Source organism: Lepisosteus platostomus, chromosome 11 (assembly GCF_059453375.1).
Source record: "Lepisosteus platostomus isolate fLepPlt1 chromosome 11, fLepPlt1.hap1, whole genome shotgun sequence".
NCBI lineage: Eukaryota > Metazoa > Chordata > Actinopteri > Semionotiformes > Lepisosteidae > Lepisosteus > Lepisosteus platostomus.
This window is the reverse complement of record NC_142621.1, coordinates 48,072,198-48,093,607: the sequence shown is the minus strand read 5'-3', so window position 1 is coordinate 48,093,607 and position 21,410 is coordinate 48,072,198. Positions and strand designations below refer to the sequence as shown.

The 21,410-nt window shown below is 51.8% G+C and overlaps 1 protein-coding gene and 1 long non-coding RNA gene across 5 annotated transcripts; one reads left to right on the top strand and one right to left on the bottom strand.

The window, feature by feature from the left end:
- Positions 1-846: 846 nt before the first annotated feature.
- On the top strand, positions 847-20,114 carry LOC148652911 (mitochondrial Rho GTPase 1-A). 4 transcript variants are annotated; one of them, XM_088600163.1, is made up of 21 exons: positions 847-1,320; positions 3,143-3,201; positions 3,537-3,618; positions 4,149-4,192; positions 4,403-4,456; positions 4,721-4,773; positions 5,363-5,471; positions 5,869-5,970; positions 6,223-6,321; positions 6,423-6,531; positions 6,751-6,871; positions 7,042-7,126; positions 7,294-7,439; positions 7,649-7,749; positions 8,125-8,255; positions 8,349-8,432; positions 9,311-9,433; positions 9,788-9,990; positions 11,629-11,751; positions 17,312-17,458; positions 18,953-20,114. In XM_088600163.1, exons 1-21 carry the CDS (start codon positions 1,284-1,286, stop codon positions 19,068-19,070), a joined length of 2,130 nt encoding a protein of 709 aa, XP_088456289.1. In that variant the 5' UTR covers positions 847-1,283; the 3' UTR covers positions 19,071-20,114. The 4 variants fall into 4 exon arrangements, with proteins under 4 accessions (XP_088456289.1, XP_088456292.1, XP_088456291.1 ...); XM_088600166.1 differs by lacking the exons at positions 17,312-17,458; positions 18,953-20,114 and adding an exon at positions 14,486-15,385 and having other exon boundaries at positions 869-1,320; XM_088600165.1 differs by lacking the exon at positions 17,312-17,458 and having other exon boundaries at positions 874-1,320.
- LOC148652910 (uncharacterized) lies at positions 19,665-21,409 on the bottom strand. The gene is made up of 2 exons (XR_015925469.1): positions 21,274-21,409; positions 19,665-20,516 (listed from the first exon to the last, which is right to left on the bottom strand). It is a non-coding gene; the product is annotated as an uncharacterized LOC148652910 (long non-coding RNA).
- Position 21,410: the final 1 nt, after the last annotated feature.

Here is a 21,410-nt window from a genome sequence, read left to right as displayed (position 1 = left end):
CGTGGACTAGCTCTTTTGTGTCCTTTTCACATTTTCACAATTTAAAGAAAGAGGGACCAGCAGGAACTTTAATATTCGCCCAGGCTGTCTAAATGTCTAAATGTTGCCTCAGATTTGAATCTGTTCGGTAAAATATAGTTTTCTCTCGCTTCTTAAACTCATTTTCCCTTTAAAAGAATAAGCACAGGCCAGTACAGACGGGAGACAAGTGTGTGAAGGACGCTGGGATAGATTAGGAAGGTCCTGAATCAAGATCTTTTCCTGCCGCCAGACACTTTGATCTGAACCCAAACCAAAGATGTCAGAAGTCCAGATTGGACAACGCACGAGTTTTGTCTACTGACAACTTGATTACTGTACAGTGTTTCCTATAAGATAGCTTCTGAATGTGCAACCCCTCCAACAGACCCCAGTACAATACACAGTTGTGTTGCAACCAGTACTTTAATCATTTAATTCTTAATAATGAATTATTTAATTAATTTAACAACGAAGAAGCAGATCATATCCTGCGATGGAACGGTTTGCACAGCGCTGCTTAAGCTGCTGAAGAGTAAGAACAGCACTGCCTCCTTATAACAGGTAATGGTGGAGGGGATCCCCATTACCTGTAAAGCACTTTGAGTGGAGGGTCCAGAAAAGCGTTAAGTAAGTGTAAGAAATTATTATTATTGACAGCAAGTCGGTCAGTAAAAGGCACGGTTGTATTTCTACCATCCAACTGTAGGCGGCGCTCATGGGACATGGGATTTTTGAATCAGATCAGTGAAATATTTGGTCAAATGCTGAAATATTAAAGCACCACGTTTCACAGAGGAATAACCGTAGAGACTGAGCTCTCGAAATCCGCTTCTTGTGCCTCCGAAACGAGAACTAACTGAATTGAGAAACGCGTTTTGACAATCAGGCGCTCCTGCGACCAAGCGTGTCCCCCCGCGGCCGCCGTCGACGTCAGGCTGGCGGCGGAGGTCGGCACAAGGAGGCGTGCGGCTTCTGCAGAATGTCATGAAGTAGAAACCTCGTCTCCGGAGACGACACGGGAATACACGGCTTCTCCTGGGGGAAAAAAAAATGTCGCTGGCACCTGACAGCGAGCCGCGCCGCAGCTAAACTGCCCGCCTTCGGGAATCAGCAGCGCCGAGGAGTCCGGGAATTAGTCTCTGTCCGTTTCGTCCTACAGACGCCGACCGGGGCGGGAGGCCCGGCAGAGCGCTGCCCCGCTCGGTGCCGACAGACACAGCGAGCTGCGGGTGAATCGGCAGGAGATTTAAAATAAAAAAAAAATGAGGAAAGACGTCCGGATATTGCTTGTGGGGGAACGTGAGTAGCCGGTTGTGCCTCTTTAAAAGGTTTATTTCTGGGCGCTCTGCTGTGCTTGACCCGGCACCGGTCGGTCCATACGCGAAGCTAGATCTTAGATCTGACTTAATCCACCGCCCCCCCCCCAAAAAAAAGTGCTGCGGAAATTGTGACTCCGCCGGGGAAGAAAGGCGACCGCTGTACGAGCGAGCGAACGCGTTTCTGTCTCGGTGGTTCGGGATCCAAATGCTTTTCCCCGCAGCTGATGGCTCTCTCCTTGGAGAGAGAGATGGGGGGGCTGGGCTGGCTGTGGCGATCGAGGCTCCGTGGTGTCGCCGGGCATCGGCGGACACGGGACAGCGGGCACGTCACGCGTGGGTCACCCTGCGGCAGCTCGCCTTTCATTGCAAAACGTTTTCAGGCGTGCGTTTGTATACGCACGCTAGTGTAATGTTGTGGCTCGGCCGGGTGCGACATTTTTAAGGGCTGGCGAGGCCGGGCCCGTGCTTGTCGGTGGTTTACAAAATGTGTGTTTTCTAGAACGAGCTTCGGGTGAAGAGGGCTGCGCACAGGCGGCGAATGGTCTTGGAGCCACTCGGGTCTGCTTCCTGGGACTGGCGTCTTGGGGGTTTTGTTCCAGGAAGAGCAGTCGATTAACATGATTATTTTTAAACATATGTTTTCCAGTTGATGACACGGGGCTTAAATAATTAGAGCAGACCAGTGTCTGAAGCCAGGGTCAGGGCCGGGGAGCTGTGGGCTGCTGCTGTTCTCTCTCTCACTGGGAGACCGCTCTCCCGAGCGTCTTGACATATGCATTTGGAATGACCCCCCCGCACCTCGCACCCAGCAGGGCGCCTTGTCAGTGTGGTCCCACGCGTAGACCTGACTGTGTCTGCAGGGGGGGGGGCGAGGCAGGGTGTCCTGCAGACGGTCAGCTGGACGGACCGCTCACCCCAGTCGGTCCTGCTGCTGGGGCGTCCTGTGCAGTCAGGCTCCCTATTCCGCTCGCACCTCTGAACGTCCTACAATCCTGCTGCCTTCTGGAGGCAGCTGGTCTGCAAGCTCCTTTGTGAGCAGTGTGGCCCGAGCATTACAGGAAACCGCAGCGCCCAGGGAAGTTGTCTTAGATGCAATTCCTGCCAATTTACTAAAGATAGCAAATACGAGGGTTATCTGGGCCCTGTTTGGATGGAGCCTTGTGCACGTGTTCTCCTGCACTGCCAATAGCTGCCCCTCGTCAAAGACAAGTGTACTGAAGAGACCCGGGAGAGTCCTACCCCTCCAGGCCCCGTGTTAGAGGGTGTTCCTGGGCCTGCGCCCCCCGCTTCTGATCCTGGCTCCAGAGAGAGACCAGCGGGAGTCTGCGCTGTGTCCCCTGCGCGTCCTGCGCTCTCCGCCCGGCCTTGTGCTGAGCCGTCGGCCCCAGCCTCCTCTGTGGTCGCTCCCCATCGGTTTCTGGCACAGCTCCGGCTCTCTCAAGTCGCAGGGTCCTGTGGACAGTCTCCAGGACTGGAGGTCTTCCTCTGGGATTCCCATCTGCCTGAGGCGCACATGCGCGCGGGGGTGACATCTTGTTCCGTACTGTCGAGGCTGTGGTCCCGCGACAGGCGCATGGATGTGTCCAGGGCAGGGAACGCACTGCTGCTTTCGGGGACTTTCAGAGCTAGAGAATCCAGGGCGTCCAGGTGGCGCGTTGGTTACATTTAGGGGCTTGTTGTAAGAAGGCTCCTGGTTCGAACCCAAGGCCGGTCGCTGGCTCGCTGTGCTTCCGGCTTGTGCTTCTCTCCTTGGGGAGAAACCCGAATCCCAGACTGAGCAGCTCTCTGTGTCGTTTTTACAGCCAAAGTCGGGAAGACTTCCTTGATCATGTCGCTGGTCAGTGAGGAATTCCCAGATGAGGTATGTGTGTTTCCCCTACCTGGTCATTTTTAAGGCCTGTTTTACTTTATCTTTAAAGCCCGGAGTTTCTGGGCTTGTTTTCGTCTTCTCTTCTGTCGGCAGTGTCCGTTTCAGGTAGTCAGTTATTAACTGGCTCATAATTAATGTCTCTCCTCAGATTGTACTCAGGTTGCTGGTATTTGCACATAGTAGTAATACATTCAGTGGAGGAAGGGAGCGTGGACTGCACAGCTTCAACACAGGGCTGTGCTCTGGAGCGTCAGACACAGCTCCTTGCCTTGAGCAATAAATACTTCCACGCATCCTTATGTCTTGTATTGAAATTGTTTCCTAAGGTTCCTCTGCGTGCTGAGGAAATCACCATTCCTGCTGACGTCACTCCGGAGAGGGTCCCTACACACATAGTTGATTATTCAGGTAATTAATCGTGAAGTTGATGAGTGTAATCTGTCTATACGTGGTGGAGAAGCAACGTTCATTAATGTCCAGATGTTTCTCGTCCTGAACACATTGCAAGTTCAGCTTTAACAGACTTTTCACAGTCTGTTGTTTTGTCCTGAGAACGTCATGAGGATAGTTTGTCAATATTGTGAAAGGGAGGCATGGTTGGTCACTGCTGCTGCCCTGCAGCTCTTGGGTCCTGGGTTCGATTGAGAATTGAGGAGATATTCTGTGGGGAGTTTGCATGCTTCCCGGACCTTGCTTGTGTGTTTTTTTTGTTGTCGTGTTTCGGCTTCCTTCCACTTTCAAAAGGCATGCTGACCTGGTTTCATGGTGTCTCTAAATCCCCGTGTGTGTCCTGTGATGGAGAGTCCCGTACAGGGTGCAGTCCTGCCTGGTCTCTTGTCATCCTGCTGGGAGCGCTCTGACTCCCAGCTACTCTGTTCCCTGCAGGGATGTGCGAAGACACCTACTGTGATGCTCTTTCTCTCTCTCGTGTTTTACAGAAGCAGAGCAGACAGACGAACAGTTATATCAAGAAATATCAAAGGTGAGTTTTGGGATTCCCCTTTCAACAAAAAGGTGTCACTTTAGTTATAATGTAAAAACATCTTTACACGTGCTTTTTTGAGATCAGATTTATATTTTGGTTTCAACAAAATTAAACATTCAGAACCAAGTAAGCAAGAACAGCACAACAAGTTTAATTTCTGCATGCTTTGTATCTCTAAGAGCCTCTGAATTTTTCCTGTTTTTGCAGGCTAACGTTATTTGCATAGTGTATTCAGTCAACAATAAAAACTCCATTGAGAAGGTGAGTTTGACTGCAGTTTTTTTACTTGGTGCTGCAAATGTTGGTTGTTATATGGGGTTTATGAGTTCATATACATTAAAACAGCTTGAGCTGAATGTTCCTGAGTTTTTTGTTGTACTTGTTTATATATTTGTTTGGTCCTCAAAACAAATCTACACTTTTTCATTGAGGTGTGTGGCTTGGGTATCCATCGGTTTTTAAATGGCTGCCGGTGCGTGGAAGTTGGCGTTGTTCACGTGTGTACTGCTTTCTGCCCTCCTCCAGGTGACGAGCCGGTGGATCCCTCTCATCAACGACAGGACAGACAAGGACAGCAGGTGTGGAAGCCGGCTCTGTGGTTAGCGGGGTTGTGAGCAGCTCGGTGGCGGGGGGTTGTGTGGGATTTAATGTTGGGATTTATTGTCTGTTAAGTGAGCAGCTTGGATGTTTAGAAATCTGTTTATTACCTGTAAGCTAAGGAGCAGAACGCCAGGGGAGTGTACAGCTGTGGTTTTCAGTGGTCAGTATTATAAAGCTATTCTGGGAGCCTTTAAGCCAATAGTGCAGTGCACAGAAGATGCACTAGTAGGTGATTTAGAATGGCCAGCTACTGAAAGAGGCCAATTAAATGACTATTTTTCATTCTGGCTGGGGAGTGTGGAGAGAAGTTATGCGCCATTTTTCCAATGTTATTTTATTGTGCCTTTGTGACCATCAGATTTCCTCCTCTCCTGCAGAATGAGTCTGTGTTTTCACTCTTGCCTGCGATCAGTCAGTACGGAGACATGCCTCTGCTCTTCAGGCCCCTCTGTGTGAGTGTGTCCCTGACGAGCAGAGGAGGAGGCTGGAGGACTGTGGGGCTGTGGAGCCCTTTCCTCCCCCCGAATCGGAGCTGCCTGCTGATTTCTGCTGTGTGTCCTGAAACAGGGTCCCCCTCATCCTGGTGGGAAACAAGTCTGACCTGGTGGAACACAGCAGCATGGAGACTATCCTTCCCATCATGAACCAGTACACCGAGATCGAGACCTGTGTGGAGGTGAGCGCTCCCTACAGGCGGGATTCCCTCGCTGCAGCCTGACCAGCAAAGGTGCAATGCCCTACTGGGTTCTGCAGAAGCAGACTGAAAGTAAAGACGTGAATGTATCCCCTCTGCAGATTGCAGACTGGGTCAGAGTAAGGTGGCAGTCATGTGGCGTTCAGCCTGCGTGGCCCAGACGGCCAAGCCAAGGCAGTGTTCTCTGCAGCCGAGTTTCATCACGGTTTCCACTGTTTCTCTTTTGAGAGGGAAATGTGTTCCAGGAGCTGCGCACACCGGACTCCGGCGCAGGGCACTTTTTCGGTCTGTAGACTTGACATTGCGCAGAGCAAAGCAGCTTTTTAATATTCCCTCTCCTCAAGGCCCCTAATGGAAAGCGAAGTTTTTGTTTTTGCAGTGTTCAGCAAAAAACCTGAAGAACATCTCCGAGCTGTTCTATTACGCACAGAAGGCTGTTCTGCACCCCACTGGCCCCCTGTACTGCCCAGAGGAGAAGGAGGTAGGACCAGCGGGACTGGGGGTGGGGGTTCGAGGAACCCCAGCTTTCACTCGAACCCACAAACTCACCAAAGGTGACGGAGATAAATGATTTGATAGCTCTGATAGCGTTGGTAAATTGGTATGAAACGGTTCCCTTCCCTGCTCTCTAAGGGGTTTCACTTAAAAAAGATCGAGGGAAGGGGGTGTGTTGGGAGCTTGACAGTCTTGACTCGCACCGTTGACGTGACCTTTTCCCCGCCTGCCCTCGCAGATGAAGCCGGCCTGCATCAAAGCTCTGACCCGCATCTTCAAGGTCACGGACCTGGACAACGACGGCATTCTCAACGACACCGAGCTCAACTTCTTCCAGGTGGGAAGGTGCCCTTGGCAATGGGCTGATTGGCTTCTGCTTCTGCATTCGTGTGAACGCCTGCTTGTGCTGACCCGTGTGCCGCTGTCTCCGCCTTTCAGAGGACGTGTTTCAACACCCCCCTGGCGCCGCAGGCCCTGGAGGACGTGAAGAACGTGGTGAGGAAGAACATGGCCGACGGCGTCCGCAACAACGGGCTCACGCTCAAGGGCAAGTACAGGGCGAGGCGCAGGCCCCTGGGAGCTCGTTCTCGCAGCTCGGCAGGACGGCTTTTCCTTTCCGATTTTGTTGCTCGGTGTCCACTGCAGCTCCCGCAGGTACCGCTGGAGCTGGGCAGCTTTGTCCACGCGCCTCCCCCCCGCGGCCCGGTCCCGCTCGGTGCGGTCCGGCCCACTCGCTCGCTGACCGGGGTGCTGTTCTCTGCTGCAGGGTTCCTGTTCCTGCACACGCTGTTCATTCAGAGGGGGAGGCACGAGACCACCTGGACCGTTCTGCGGCGCTTTGGATACGACGACGACCTGGAGCTCACGCAGGACTACCTGTTCCCCCCGTGCGTGGCCCCTCCCCCCGGCCGCCGGCCGCCGTGAGCTGTGCGGGGGACCTGCTGTGGCTGGCAGAAAGCCTCCACAGGCTCCCTGGACAGCGGGCCTCGGCTAAATCAGTATTTAATCCCTTAATCCTTAGCGTGTTCTCAGTCTTGCGCTTCGTGTGTTGTGGCAGGTTAAAAATACCACCGGACTGCACCACCGAGCTGAACCACAATGCGTACCTCTTCCTGCAGAGTGTGTTCGACAAGCACGACCTGGTACGTCCGGTGGGCGCCGTCTGGTCATGTGTGCTGTTGTGTTTCCCTCCTCTGTTTTGTTATTCCTTGTTCCGAGCTTTAAGGGAGCCAGAGCCGGTGGGGGTGGGGGGTGGGGTCGGAGTGCGCTGCTGGTCTCGTACTGAAAGTCTCTGGCGGCTGTGTTTCAGGACAGGGACTGCGCCCTCTCTCCCGATGAGCTGAAGGACTTATTCAAAGTGTTTCCATACATGCCCTGGGGCCCCGACGTCAACAACACCGTGTGCACCAATGACCAGGGCTGGATCACCTACCAGGGATACCTGTCGCAGTGGACGTGAGTCCGGCCGCTGCTTGCACCCTCGTTGCCCACCTCCGGCGCTGAGGGGTCACTTCCAAAGGAACATACCGTCATCAGAGAGTTAAACAGGAGGACCAGTGTATCCAGCGGTCATGTTGCACAACCTATAAGGATTTGTATGTCCACTCCAGTGATATCCAGGGTGTGTGGGGATGCGTTGCGATTGGTTTTCTGTGTCCTGGCAGGTTGACGACATACCTGGACGTGCAGCGCTGTCTGGAGTACATGGGCTACCTAGGCTACTCCATCATCTGCGAGCAGGAGTCCCAGGCCGCCGCCATCACAGGTGAGCGGGTGGCCAGGTGTGACTGAGCCAGCGGCGACGTGCTCATGCAGGGGCTTTGGTGGGTGTGAGTACCAGTTTTAGCAGGGATGATTCGGAAGTCTCCAGAGGGGTCTTTAATTTAAATGGGAGAGAAAAGAAGATGCCACGGATATTTATGTCAAGCACGCTTTTAGAGGGCAGCTCCGTACATGGTGGCGCTGCTGCAGTCCACCGAGTCGGGGCGTCCCTGCTCGAGAGGGGCAGGAGCACGTGGACGTGGGGGCGCCTGCTTAAAGCTGTGCGGACTGACGTGTGTGTGTGTGTGTGTGTGTGTGTGTGTGTGTGTGTGTGTGTGTGTGTGTGTGTGTGTGTGTGCGCGCGCCTCTCCTCCCGCAGTGACTCGCGACAAGAAGATCGACCTGCAGAAGAGGCAGACGCAGCGCAACGTCTTCCGGTGCAACGTCATCGGGATGAGGGGCTGTGGGAAGAGTGGGTTCCTGCAGGCCTTCCTGGGCCGGAACCTCATGGTGAGCTCACCGCCCCCGCCCCCCGTCGGCGAGGACCAGAGAGGGCTGGTGTGGGGGGAGAGAGACCGCCTGACCCACTCTTCTCATCCACAGCGCCAGAGGCAGATCAGAGAGGACCACAAGTCTTACTACGCCATCAGTACCACCTACGTGTACGGCCAGGAGAAATACCTGCTGGTGAGTTGATGCTGGCACGGCCTTAATCGGGAAACGCCCTCCGGCAATTACTCGCCCGTTCTCCAGGGTGACGCAAAGCAAAGCACCCCTCTGTCAAAGTCACCCCTCTGTCAGTAACTCCAGGTTGTGCAGGGCCACAGTTCCCAGGTCCTATAGGCAGTTTCTAATAACCCGATAATCATCAATGAGTGAAGACATGGGAACAGTGGAAATAAAGACCAGTTAGGTGAGCAGTTGATTTGAGTAAAGACATTGACGTTCTGAAATAAATAAGTCAGTGACAATTTAAAAGCAAGAAAATCATGGTAAATGGAAACAAAACTGTTCTATTGTTCATTCATCTCAAGAAGCTGTTGTATCCTGTAACTATCTTGAGATCCCAGTTTGAGGTGGCCTTGTGTCAGGGACCCTGACCTTCAGCGCATAACTGTGTTAAGGGTCCAGGGTGAGGTGAAGGCTTCAGCCCTGCAGGACCAGGTGTGAATCTAAGGGAGCCATGCCAACCTCAGTCTGACGTGTGCAGCTTAACTTGCGGAGCTTGAGTAGTAACACCACAAGTGTTCAGGTATTGGGCTTCACCGCTCGACTCTGCACTGGTTATCCAGTGTCCAGCATGTTCACCTGGTCACCTTCAGAAAAATCACAGGCTCTTGACTTCACTCCTGGCTGTTATCTTTTGTGGGGGTTTTTTCCCTCCTCATCACCAGAAGCAAATTGTGAACCTATGTAATGATGTGGACATTGTGAGTGATGTAATCTACCACAAAAGTCTGGGAAAAAAATTATCCAGCTGCACACAGGTTCCCAGTTCTTCCACAGCAGAAAGCTTGTAAGAAAAGGAAATTGCTTTGCTCCTGATGTCTGTCCATCCTTTCCAGCTGCATGAGGTGTTCACCGACTCCGAGTTCCTCTCGGACACTGACCTCTCCTGTGACGTCGTCTGCCTTGTCTACGACTCCAGCAACCCCAGGTCCTTTGAGTTCTGTGCCAAGATCTTTAAGGTACTCCCTCTCCCCCTGCCCGTGGGGTTTTTGACGTGGGAGCAGGAGACAAGCTGCCCAGCCCTGTTGTTGATGCCATTAACCTGGCTGCTTTTGAGACGCAGCCGGATGGGATCCTGGGATCAATAAGCTACTAAATAGCAAACTTGTTTCCTCTCCTGTGGAATCTTTCTTGCATTTCTATGTTCTGACATTGCACGCTAAATGTCCAGTCGTTTGTGTTTTAAGTGCACGCTGAATGTTCTCTTGCACAAATGTTGGTTGTGTTGTAAGTGCACGCTGAATCTGTGCTGCTCGTGCACCAGTGCAGCTCTGGTGAAACGACCCCCCCTGCGTGTTTTGGTTTGCCCACAGCAACACTTCATGGACAGCAAGACGCCATGCATGATCGTCGCCGCCAAGTCCGACCTGCACGAGGTCAAGCAGCAGTGCGGCACCTCCCCGCCGGACTTCTGCAAGAAGCACAAGATCCCGCCTCCCCAGGCCTTCACCTGCAACACCGTGGACGTCCCCAGCAAAGAGCTCTACGTCAAGCTGACCACCATGGCCATGTACCCGTGAGTACAGCGCCCCCTGCTGCCCCCTCGCACCCTGAGCCCTGCACGCCCCCCAGTCTGCCACCTGCTTCTGCCATCACTCTTTTCTTCTGTACCGAACAAAGACATTTTGCAGGGCGTCTTCTAAATCCTTAAATCTGCAGGTGGAGGCCAGGTAGCCAGGCGAGTTTTCAAATGGAAGAAAATGCACAATCAAGGATAAATACTTGAATGTTATCACTGATATCTTCTGGGTAACTATTGCATAAAGCTAAAGCCATGGTATCTTACACATACTTATGACTTATGTTTCCATTGTAATGCTTCTGTGTGAACGTCACACATCTTCATGCTTAAATAAGTTATTTTTAAGTAACTGCTGAGCTGTATTTGGAAAGGAAAAGGAAATCCACTTTTCCTCCACCTGTGAACCTGTAATGATCCGGTAAGCACGGGTTTTCCTCCAACCTTAAACGGCCCAAACTTCAGAGCAACAGTAGCGGACCTGTACAAAATCTGACAGCAGGTGTGGAGTGATCGTGTACAGTGGGCGCCCCAGTTCTCGGTACTGCCCGGGCTCGGCACCGAGAAGCCCGTGACCTGGGCTTCGGGGGTCTGAGTGTAGTGTCTTCTGTAAACCCCGGTTTTGAAGTCCTCAGTCTCGGAAGGATGCTGAAATGTCTTTGGCTCTGTGCTGCCAGCTGCCCCAGGTGGGGACCCCGGCCTGCCAGCGAGAGGTGAGCTGCGGTGTCCTCAGTAGGACTCCTGCCTGCAGCTCCCCTGGAAGAGGGTGTAGTGGGAAGGTGTGTGTGTTTTTGCAGTAACCTGTTAGTGGGAAAGAAATGAGCAAAAGCTTAGTAAGGCTGCGGGTTCTTTTTATCTGGGGGGAGGGGGGTTGGAATTAATATTATAATGCAGATCTCGAGCACTGAACAGCTCATAATTAAGATCGACAACATATTCTGTTCGTATAATGTTTTTAATGTGTTAGCATTGCTGAACATGAGCTGTGAAGAAAATTGCATGTTTCTTTTTCAATAACTGACGAGCTTTTTCTGTTTGAAATGGGCTGCTTTTTTTTCCGTTTTGAGTTTTCATCCGTACTTGGCACGTGTGTGTTCAGTCGCAGCCTGTGTCCCTCCCTTCTCCTGCTTCCTCTCGCTGGTGCCCTGCCCATCTGACACGCTCCCTGTGTGGAAATCTGCCCCAGCCTGTGTGGGAGCTGGCGGCTGGGGCCCCGAAGGCCCATTGTTTCTGCCTTTTCACCTCTTTCCAGCTCGGGCTGTGCAGACTCGACGTGTTTTAGGGAAAACAATATGAGAGGTTTGTCTCAAGTAAGGGCTCTTTGACTAGAGCTGCTGCTGGCCAGTGTTGTGATCGGTCACCACGACAAGTCGCCCACATTAAGAAGTGTGGGTAATGAGCTGGAGATCCAGGTTCATGTGTAATGGGACTGGCTGGCTTGGCTGCCGATAGCTGGCTTCGAGCCCCGCTGCTTGTCCTGCTGGCTGCCCCAGCAGAGAGGGATTAGTGCTGCACGGCTGTAGTGTGGACCCTGAATCTGTCCTCCAGCTGCGGGGAGGTGAGGGGACCCCCCCCCAACAGCACAGTTGTGTAACATCTGGGTCTCACCTGCTCTCCTTCTGTGTGTCTCCGCAGCCACGCCCGGTTACGCTGTATGTGCACCTGCAACAGGTGTACCTTTTGCATCTGTCAGAACGTCCTCAACTCAGACTTGCTGCAATGCGTAAAGACCAAACTCTACACTGCCGTTCTCAACAGGTCCTTACCTTTCCTTCAATGGTCCCCATTCCGGGGACTTTTTTCAGAGCACTTTTTAACACTGCTTTTTCTCTGTTGTTATTAATATAGTGGGGGTTTAACGCTGCATATCCACTTGAACACTTTTAGGTGTGTTTAGATGTTTTGGATGCATTCCAAGCTGGGTTTGTTGTGGTTGACGTTGAATACTTTGTCATAGTTATAGTTCTGACCGTTGGTGTTCCAGCACACGCCTCTCCCAGTGTCCTCCAATGCAAACGGCTGCCTTCTCAGTTGATCAAGTGCAGTAGCAACGTTTTCGGGGGTGACTCATTCTCTCCAGCGCTCTCTCTCAGTGCTGAGAGAAAGATCCTGGAGAAGAACTTCCAGAGTGACGAGAAGAGAGGTCTTTCTGATAGTTTCATTTTCAGACAGGGACATCTCCTAGACTGTTTGTCTGGTCAGATGCCTTTTCTGGTTTCGACTCGCAGTGCCTGGCTGTGTCCAGGATACAGGGGTATTAGTTCATTCCCATCACGCCTCTGGCAGGTCCTTTAAAACCCTCAATCAGCAGCTTGTTCAGACAAACTGAAATGCTTGTGGGGTCATGCATGTTTCTTATAGGTGAGACAGCTTGCAGTGCCGGTTACAAACTAATAGTGCTGTGCAGCAAAACCAGCTTGACTGCCTCTGCAGGCAGCTTAGGGCTGAGTGGTCTGTCTAGCAGCTGAAGCACCAGGAGGTTGTAGGTTCGAGCTCAAGTTGTGCCCCCAAACCTGACGGCTACTGCGCTCTGTCCTTTGGCTGAGATGAGGAGCCAAGGCCCAGCTATCTGAGAAACTGCAGCCCCCATCCCTTTGCACAAAACCATTTGCTAATTATTGAGGGCTGTGCGTTAGGCAAACAATCCAGCTGATAACAAATGGTTTTGATCACTGCCTAATTGCCTGCAACAGATATTGCTCTGCTGCTGCAGAAGCCTTTCCTTCTACTATATACCTGTCCAGCTCGGGTTGGAGGACAGCTTTCTCCAAGTGTAGGTCTGTCCATTTCACCCCCAAAATGACCTCTCCTGCTAATCCTCTTCCTTTGCTGGCCGGTCAAGTCGGCTGCTGTGTGGTAAGAGGATCTCCTGCAGAGCTCTTCCCTGATAAGCTGTCTGACTCGATCTAAAAAGATCGCCAGGGAATCTCTTAAACCTCACGGTTACACAAGGACATCAGCCAGTAGCTAATAAGTGAGTTCCCTCCGCAGAGTTAAGTGAGAAATTCTTCTTTTACGTGACTCCAGTATGTTGTATTGATAGTGTTTATAGTATAGCCTTGTGTTGATTTCCTGTAGTTGACTTTCAGGTTTTTCTGCCTCTGGGTTTAGTGACACAGAAGAATTCTAACCACGCACAGTGAGCCTTATCTGCTGGTGGCTATTTGCTGTTTGTTGCCTCTCCAACCCAACTGGAATTGAAACCTGGGGGAAATTTGCATAAATCCCCCCCAAGGAGCTCTGCTGCATGTGCAGCATTGCCGTCAGTCATCTCTTATTGATAGTGGCAGGGGATCTAAAAAAAAAAGTTAAAAATATCGCAACTTTAAAAACCCAATATCTCGAGAAGTGGGCTGTTTCTGACTTCTGCTTAATCAAAACAATAAACTTATGGCCTTTGTTTTAAGCACAGCTCTCTTTTTGGGAGAGAATGGCGAGACAGTATTGGTGTGCTCCAGGAGAGATCTTATCGAGGTAAAACCCAAGAGCAGCAGAACTGTGGCTGACATCTTCACAGTCCTGACTTCCTCATTGGCAGTCTGTGTTTACCCGGAAGAGAGCGGTGGATATGCAGTGTGTAAATCTGTCCTGAGAGGTGTGATGCCTCCCTCCGTAGGAGCACCACCTCTGTGCGGTTCTGGTCCGGTTCTGCCCTGCTGAGACGAGCCCGGGCAGGATCATGGGAAACCTCATAGAAGACTTCATGTGTGCTTGTGGGAGGAGCTGCAGTAAAGTCTGCTGTAATCTAAACAGAAAAGAATACTGTTCAAAATCTAAACGAGAGAGTAGGTGAAATAATTTACAAAGAAAAAATCATCTCTAGCAAAAGTGAGTTTGCTTTGTCAGTGATGTTGTTCACAACTGTGACCAACACCGATCTTCCCAGGGCGGGGGACAGGCCGGTCAGCTCAGTTCTGCCGGGACGAGGCTTTGCGCTTTGCTGAAAGGTGTGAAGGGTTCATTTCCGAGAGGAGGGCGGCGGAGAGCATGAATATCTTCTATGATGTTTCCGACTGGAGAAGAGAAGAATTATTTGCGTGAATGTTCAGTCCACAGGTTGCACACTTTAACGTGCTTGTTGAAACAACAGAGGCTGCATCCAGTCCAGTGGCTTCCAGCTTCACCTGGCGAAGAGCCCAAAGATACTGGCAGGGGAGCGACGCCTGAATTTCCTCCCCCATGGGGAAGTGGTGTGAACTTGCATTCATTTAGAGCGTGTTGCTTCCCTGAAGGTAGCCTGAGCAGGGCGATTGTCTTACTTGGGAAAAGCACTCCGGTGCCTCTGAATGCCCTGCAGAGCTGATTCGATATTGTAACTCTCACCGTTGTGCAGCACCTGCTGGTCTGAACATTCCAGAGATGTTTTAAAATAGTTCAGAAATAGTCACACGTTAAAGGGGGAAGAGGACAGTCTTTATTGTTGAAACACTCTAATTTCTGACTTCATTTGTACTCCGTAAAGTTTAATTTTGTTGTTGCTTTTTCCCCATAGGTGTTCATTTTCATGTGTCTGGCTGGCTTTGTTCATTTTTCTGCTGCACCTGTTTGCTGTCTGCTAACCTTGGACTTATTTTTTGTCTTGTTTTGTAACCTGCATCCTTCTCTTCGCCTGCTTAGCCTTGTCTGATGTTTCTGTGTCGGGTGTGCTCTGTCTCTCCCCTGACGTACCGTATGTCATCGTCAGCCTCTCATATTCCAGCAGCATTTCGCTTTGAGAAGCAGCACCCTGTGGGCTCCTTTTGTGAGCACATGATATTCCTCCGCCTGTAGACGAGGGAGCTGGTTTACTGAGCTGAGCACTGCAAAACGCCTCGTCTCTGACAGACAGAGAGGCTCACCCCAGCTGTGCACTAGGGAGCCCAGAGGAAAACTCGTGGTCTTTGCTCAGACAATAGCCGCTTCAGCGTTTGGACTGCCAGACCGAGGCTCAGGGGCTGTTTCTCAGGAGTGACTTGCTCTAGACTTTTGCTTCTGCCTCCTACCAGCATCGTTTCAAGGGGTGTCATGAAATGGGCATGGTGTGTTAGAGTTGTTAGAGTAAAGTGGGGACCCTTCACTCCAGAACTGCTTCTGAGGCTTGAGGTCCTGCTGCACTCCACAGCAGAGCAGGTTATTGTTTCTCTCTTCACTCCTCTGTGTTACGAGCCGCTAGGCAGAAACGAGCCTGCAGGGTGGTTTTGGTGGCGCGTCTTTCCAGGGTGAACTTTGAAAGCAGCTGAAGCCAAGTTGTGTTTTTAGTGCATTAAGAAAGCAGTGCCTTTCCTAAAGAGAAATGCTGCATTTGTACTTCTGATCGGGGCTGCTGCTGCATGCATGCAAATCTTTTGTTAAACTGGGATTAAAGACATGGGAATAGCCTGTAACCCCCTTCTAAAAGCTGAGGTTCCAGTATGGCAGTGTCTGTGATAAAGCAGAGAGCAGGCGATGGAGCTGCTGTGCAGACGCGGCTGCTGTCCTTCTCTGACAGTGTGCGAAGCCCCCTGCTGAAGTATCGCTCGTGTGGGGCTCATGACGGTCATGCTCGGTTAACAAGGTTGGTCTTGTGTGTTTCGTGACTCTAACACAGTGTTGGTGTACAGGAGTGGCACCAGATCCAGCACCACTTATCGCTGAAATAACGAGTTCTCCCAGGGTCTTCCTACACCACACTGACTGCTCCGAGAACAGCTTACCTCTATTGCAACCAAATCATTTTGTTTTCTAAAAAAATACCTGCTTTCATTGGAAACACTGCAGCCCCTGTTTGTGTACAGACATAGCAGGGCGGCTCCTTCTATCTGAAACAAGGCTACTGAGAAATTTATAAGCATCACAGTTTTCTAAGTGGTCAATCCTCTTAACGTTTTTGAACACTCAAGTGATCTCTGAGGCTTTTTGGTTCAGCTGTTACAGGGTGTCGTACATCATCAGGGATCACCAGTCCCGATTCTGGAGAGACACAGTCCAGCAGAACTTATAGTTCCCATTTAAATAGTCAGATCTGTAAAGACCTGGTGCGTGTGTTTTAGGTTCAGTTAGAGCTGCAAGGTTTTCATATTTTCAGATCAAATATTCTTCTCCGAGATGCTAATTGGACAAATCTATGACATACAAATGTGTTTAAAGCATTGAGAAGTTGAAGGTTTAGCAGTGGCTAATCAAAGTGTGTTTGATTTTGGCTCTCCGGAATGGGGACTGGCCACCCCTGGTCTACAGGAACATACAGAGCAGCCTTGATTGAGAATCAGTTTTTTTAGTCCGTGCTGACCTGAGAGTGTCGGATCGGCTCTTGAAGGGGCATCGGGGGTTGGCAAACGTTTCCAAGTGTTCACAACTTCCTTTGTTGCAAATAAAGCACTTCCCTGTATCGGTTCCCAGTGTGTGTGCTCTGAGTTTCCATCTAAAAATCCCCTGCGCTCTTTTAGAGAAATTAAATAGGAGAGGAAAGCTAACCCTTTGGAGCCTGGCTCAGTAGTTTAGAGGCTTTGACCATGTTTCCTTGTCAATGCCGAACAGTGTAGTGCCAGTATCACTGAATTCACAAAAAAACGTTATACCTGCTGCTCTCTCTGTCCCAGAAATAATAGCTCCTGCTCCGCTGTGAGCCACTGTTATCAAACAAGACAGGCTGGATACAGAGCCTCTGGCTCCTCTCTTGTTAGTGGTTTCTCAAGGATCTCTCCCATTGTGGGAGAGTGACAGTGGTAGGCACACTGTCGCAGCTTGTGCCTTTCACTGTTGATGCTAAACTGCCAAGCCATGTGAAATTCTACTCCTGTACTGCAGGACTTTGAAGAGATCACTGCAGAACACATTTAGGAACAGAACTAGCTGCTTTTCACATGTTTCATTAGACGGATTTATTCCAGCTGGCTGTATATTGCTCACACTTGTGTGTAAACAGGTTCACAGCCTGGTGTGTCTGTGACGAGCAGCAGAGCCGGATCAGCCTGGCTCCCCTGAGCCCAGAGCTAATTGAACTGGAATTCCTCCATTGCTTCCGCGCACGGAAACGTTACCCGATTGTTTTTCATCACTTTCAAGGCCCGGAGAAAGGTTGGAAGATGCGTAGTTGGGAAAAATTCCGATTTGTCTTTTAAATAGGCCAGCGGAGCTGAAAAGCTTCAAAGAGGTCAAAATTAGGTCATCGGTTTGATTCAGTGGTGAGGACTGCCGCTGTCTCCAAAGCGTGTGGCAGGCCTGTGGGCCAGAGCCGGCGGGGCGTCAGTGTGGTGTTGGCTGACCCAGGCACAGGGGGGTTGTGCTGAGGTCTGGGGGGCGGCGGGGTCCTCTCGCGGGCGTGCCCTTGAACCGCCTCCTGTGTGCGTGTGTGCGGAAGGCTGGGGCCCCGGGTAGACGCGCTGGGCGCCCTGCTCCTGGCCAGCGAGGACGGCAGCCTTGTCCACCAGGTGCACGCGGTGAGCTCCCTGGAGGATTCCGCCTTCCTGGGGTCGACTGTCGACACCCGCGTCCCGCCCGGGCCCAGGTAACGGACCGGCCCGAGGGGGGCCCAGTGCGGCCGCTAATACCGTCTCCACCTGGGCACCCTGCTGCTCAGCTTGCCCTAACTCCCCACTGAATCGTCCGTTCTTATTCCAGCCCCTTCATCTGTGTGCACTTTCACAGCTGTCCCTCATTGAACGTGTCTGTCCACAGACGCTTTTGGTTCGTTATTGACAGTTTGTGTCGGTTTTCCCCTGCCCACACCCCTGCATGCCTCCCTGCGTGTCAGCAGCGCCCCGTCCCGCGCAGATGAGACGCTTCTGTGCTCTAACGTGATTTTATCTGTGGGACACTTTTGCTATCTGGGCGAGGTGAATAGTTGTTCTGTCACGTGATTGTTCTGTGTGGCCTCAGACCAGTTCTCTTGTCTGTTTGTCCGCTGGTGGGGGAGGGAAGTTCCCAGTCTGTCAGGTCAGGAAAGAGGGGGCAATTATTACTGGAAAGATTCAGAAATTAGCACTACAATAGGGACTATATACCAGATCTTCAGTACAGCAATTTGTTAGTGGATAACTTTTAAACCTGTTTAATTAAGCTTCTGGTTGTCTGAAGACCTTAACCAGACCACATTGGAGGGGATAGCATTTAATGAGCAGGCAGGGGGAAGCCCTTTTTATTTAACCTTTGCTTCTTTGTCTTGGTTGAGCTTCTGACTAAGCTGTCATACTGTCCACTGACCTGGTCCCCTGCTCTGGGTCAGGCGGCCCCTGTCCTCTGCCCTGTGCTTGCTGACCGTGCTCTGGGTCAGGAGTGTATCGCCCTCGAGCATGCCTGCTTCACTCATTTCCTCGTCTCGTCTCCGCCTGCTCTGTGCTGCCGCAGTGGCTGTGTACGCTAGCCTCATTTTACTAGTCTCCCCTTTGCTCAGGGTTCGACCGGGACGTCTGTCTGTCTGTTTCTGAATGCACAGAGTGACACCAGGTGTGCTCTGCACCTGTAAAGTAACACAAAACATCCAGCACAGGGTCCTCTAAACCAGACCTTTTCCCCACAAAAAAGGGGCAGGGGAGGTTTGTTTCATGTTACCCCAGGAAGCCTCTGTCGCGCGCTCTGTGTGTGTGTGCGCCGCAGGGCCGGGTCTTAGCGGTGTGAGCCGTGTGTGTGTGTGTGAGCCGCGTGTGAGCCGCGTGTGAGCCGCGTGTGAGCCGCGTGTGAGCCGCGTGTGAGCCGCGTGTGAGCCGCGTGTGAGCCGCGTGTGAGCCGCGTGTGAGCCGCGTGTGAGCCGCGTGTGAGCCGCGTGTGAGCCGCGTGTGAGCCGCGTGTGAGCCGCGTGTGAGCCGCGTGTGAGCCGCGTGTGAGCCGCGTGTGAGCCGCGTGTGAGCCGCGTGTGTGAGCCGCGTGTGTGAGCCGCGTGTGTGAGCCGTGTGAGCGTGTGAGCGTGTGAGCGTGTGAGCGTGTGAGCGTGTGAGCGTGTGTGTGCACCGCAGGGCCGGGTCTCAGCGGTGTCGCTGTGTGTCTGTTCTGCCCCCTGTCGCAGGCACGTGACCCAGGCGGACCTGAAGAGCTCGACGTTCTGGCTGCGGGCGAGCGTGGGGGCCACGGTGTTCGCCGTGCTGGGCTTCGCCATGTACCGGGCGCTGCTGAAGCAGCGGTGATCAGCGCACCGCGGCCAGGCCGGTGTCCCGGGACGGACCCCACAGCCGGTGTCCTGTCTGCTGCGGAGTCCGCGAGAGCCCGTGATTGACACTGTTTTTAATCATTCAGCAGCCCATTCGTCTCTCATTGACATCTTTTTAAAAAGGGGCTTCAGCCTTGGTGTGCCTGGGGACTGCAGTCAGGCCAGGGGAGTCTCAGAGAAACTAAGACCTTTTTCCATCAGAGGTCACTTTAAGGGAAAGTGGGGAGAAGGAAAGGCTTAAACTGTAACTGCCATCGCTGTGAGGCCCATTGCAAATGGACTCGGTGTATATAATGTATATACAGGCAATCGGAATAAGATTGCTGGATGAATTAAACAAAACAGTATCTAAAGATCATATTTTCAGCTGAAATGGGAGAATTAACACCTCAAGCCATCACAAGCCATGGTGTTTTATGTTATAAAGTCTAATTTTTGTTTTGTTTTGATTGCATGTCTTTATTGAATGTAATAATTTATGAGGCTTTTTTTTTTTTAACGGTATGTCTAGATTTCCGCGCTGCATGAAGCCGAGACCGCTCGAGGATTAATCCATGTTGCCCAGAGGCGATTTGTTTTTTTTTAGCTCTTGTGAGGGTGGCGGAGCCTCTCGTCTGGTCTGGGTGGGCAGGGTCCCGGGAGACCCCCTCGACAGAGCCAGTGTCCCGGGCCCCTCTGGCCGGTCTGCGCGAACGGTCCTCTCCCTGCGGTGCCCTGGCCTCACTCGAACCCTCGGCCTCCCCTTCGAGCGCAGTTCTTATTCATTTCCAGTGCTGTTTCTGTCCGCTTCCTCACCTGTACCGCTTTTAGATCGGAGATACTGTATAAATCGCACCTGTTTTTCTTTTTTTTTTTTGTTTATATATCATTTACTCTGTGAGACACCAGTTTGCCACAACTTGCCTCTCAGTAGAGTTGAACTACGTCCCCGCCTCTCCATGCCAGCCTGTCTCTCCGGCATCTTTTTCCATTCCTGATTTTTTTTCTTCCCCGAGAGTACAATAAATACCAGTGTGCTGTACTGCTCCGGCTCTGTGGTTTCTGTGATCACGCGTGTGCGGGGGGGGCGGAGCACTGTTGCCTGAGTGCAGGTGTGGCTCTCTGCGCCCGGCTGGCCCCGCTGGTCTCTATCGGCTTTCATGCTTCCACTGCAGGGCCGGGAGGAAACGGTCTGAGAGGAGCGAGGGGTTTGTTTCGCTGGGGCGGGGCTGCTCCTGCCCCCCGTCCCCAGAAGCAGGCTGTTGGAGGTCAGCCTTTACTGACTGCGGGGGGCTCAGGGGGGTTAAAGCTGGGGTCTGTCCCGCCTGAGAGCTCGCTCAAACAACTGAACCTTGACAGACCTGGACAGGTTTCATTTGAACTCCTGAGTCTCCACAAGGCTGCCTTTTAACCTGTGTGTTTCTTCAGTAACCAAGTCCCCAACCTGGAGTGGGGAAAAAAAAAGACTTGCATTGGTTTGAACGTTCAAGTCAAGAGCTCAGCTGCAGTGAAGCCCAGCAGGTGGGGCTGTCCCCATTTATCAGGACTGGGAACCCCCTGATTTAGAGGATACAGTTTCTTTTATTAGCTCTGTGGGCCAGTTCCCTGTACCAGGCAGGGTGACAAAGCTGTGGCCCTGCTGGGCCGCTGTCTGCAGGAGTTCACTCCAGTTCGACGCTTGATGACCGCAGTCAGCTCATCACTGGCTTAACTGGTGCAGTTCAGCGGTTTCTCCCAGCCCTGCAGGTGCTGCTGCTCGAAGGAGACTGCGACTGGAGACGAATAACCCAAATTGCGTGCGCAGGGTGTCCGAGTTTCACTTTGCCATTCTTTATTAACTGAATAAGAATTGCTTTCTGTCCCAGTTAATGCGCTGAGTTTAAATAAAGAAACACTGCGTGTTATACTATAAGAGGGCCAGAAGCCTCTCCAGTCTAGGCCAGAGGAAATGTTTGAAAATCCTAAGAGGCTCGGTCCAATACCTGGTGCAACTGGAAACTAACAGGAACTTCATTTGAAACATGGAAAACCATTCTTTACATAAAGAGTTGTGGGTGCCTGGAGCAGGATTCCAAGCAAGGTGACTGAAGCACAGCCTCTGGACTCTCTTCAGAAGCAGCTTGACAAGTCTGGAGTTTTAATTTAGACACTCAACAACTACCTGTGCTGTCAGAAAATGACAACGTTTTTTTTTTTCCTACCTGGTATTTTATCAGCTGCCCTTTGATTACTGGTAAGCGGTTTGACGTGAATGTGAAGGAGCTCTGGCTGAAGTAACCGGTTTAGGGTTTGGCGAGCGCTCTTGCACAAAGGAGAGACTGTGCCGAAATGCAGAAGT

What these genes read in the sequence shown, in the direction of transcription:
- LOC148652911 (XM_088600163.1), top strand. Translation starts at nt 1,284, where the DNA reads ATGAGGAAAGACGTCCGGATATTGCTTGTGGGGGAAC. An exon ending in CCGAGCTCAACTTCTTCCAG is followed by an intron (nt 6,322 to 6,422) that starts GTGGGAAGGTGC and finishes TCCGCCTTTCAG; the next exon opens with AGGACGTGTTTCAACACCCC. An exon ending in TCTGTGCCAAGATCTTTAAG is followed by an intron (nt 9,434 to 9,787) that starts GTACTCCCTCTC and finishes GTTTGCCCACAG; the next exon opens with CAACACTTCATGGACAGCAA.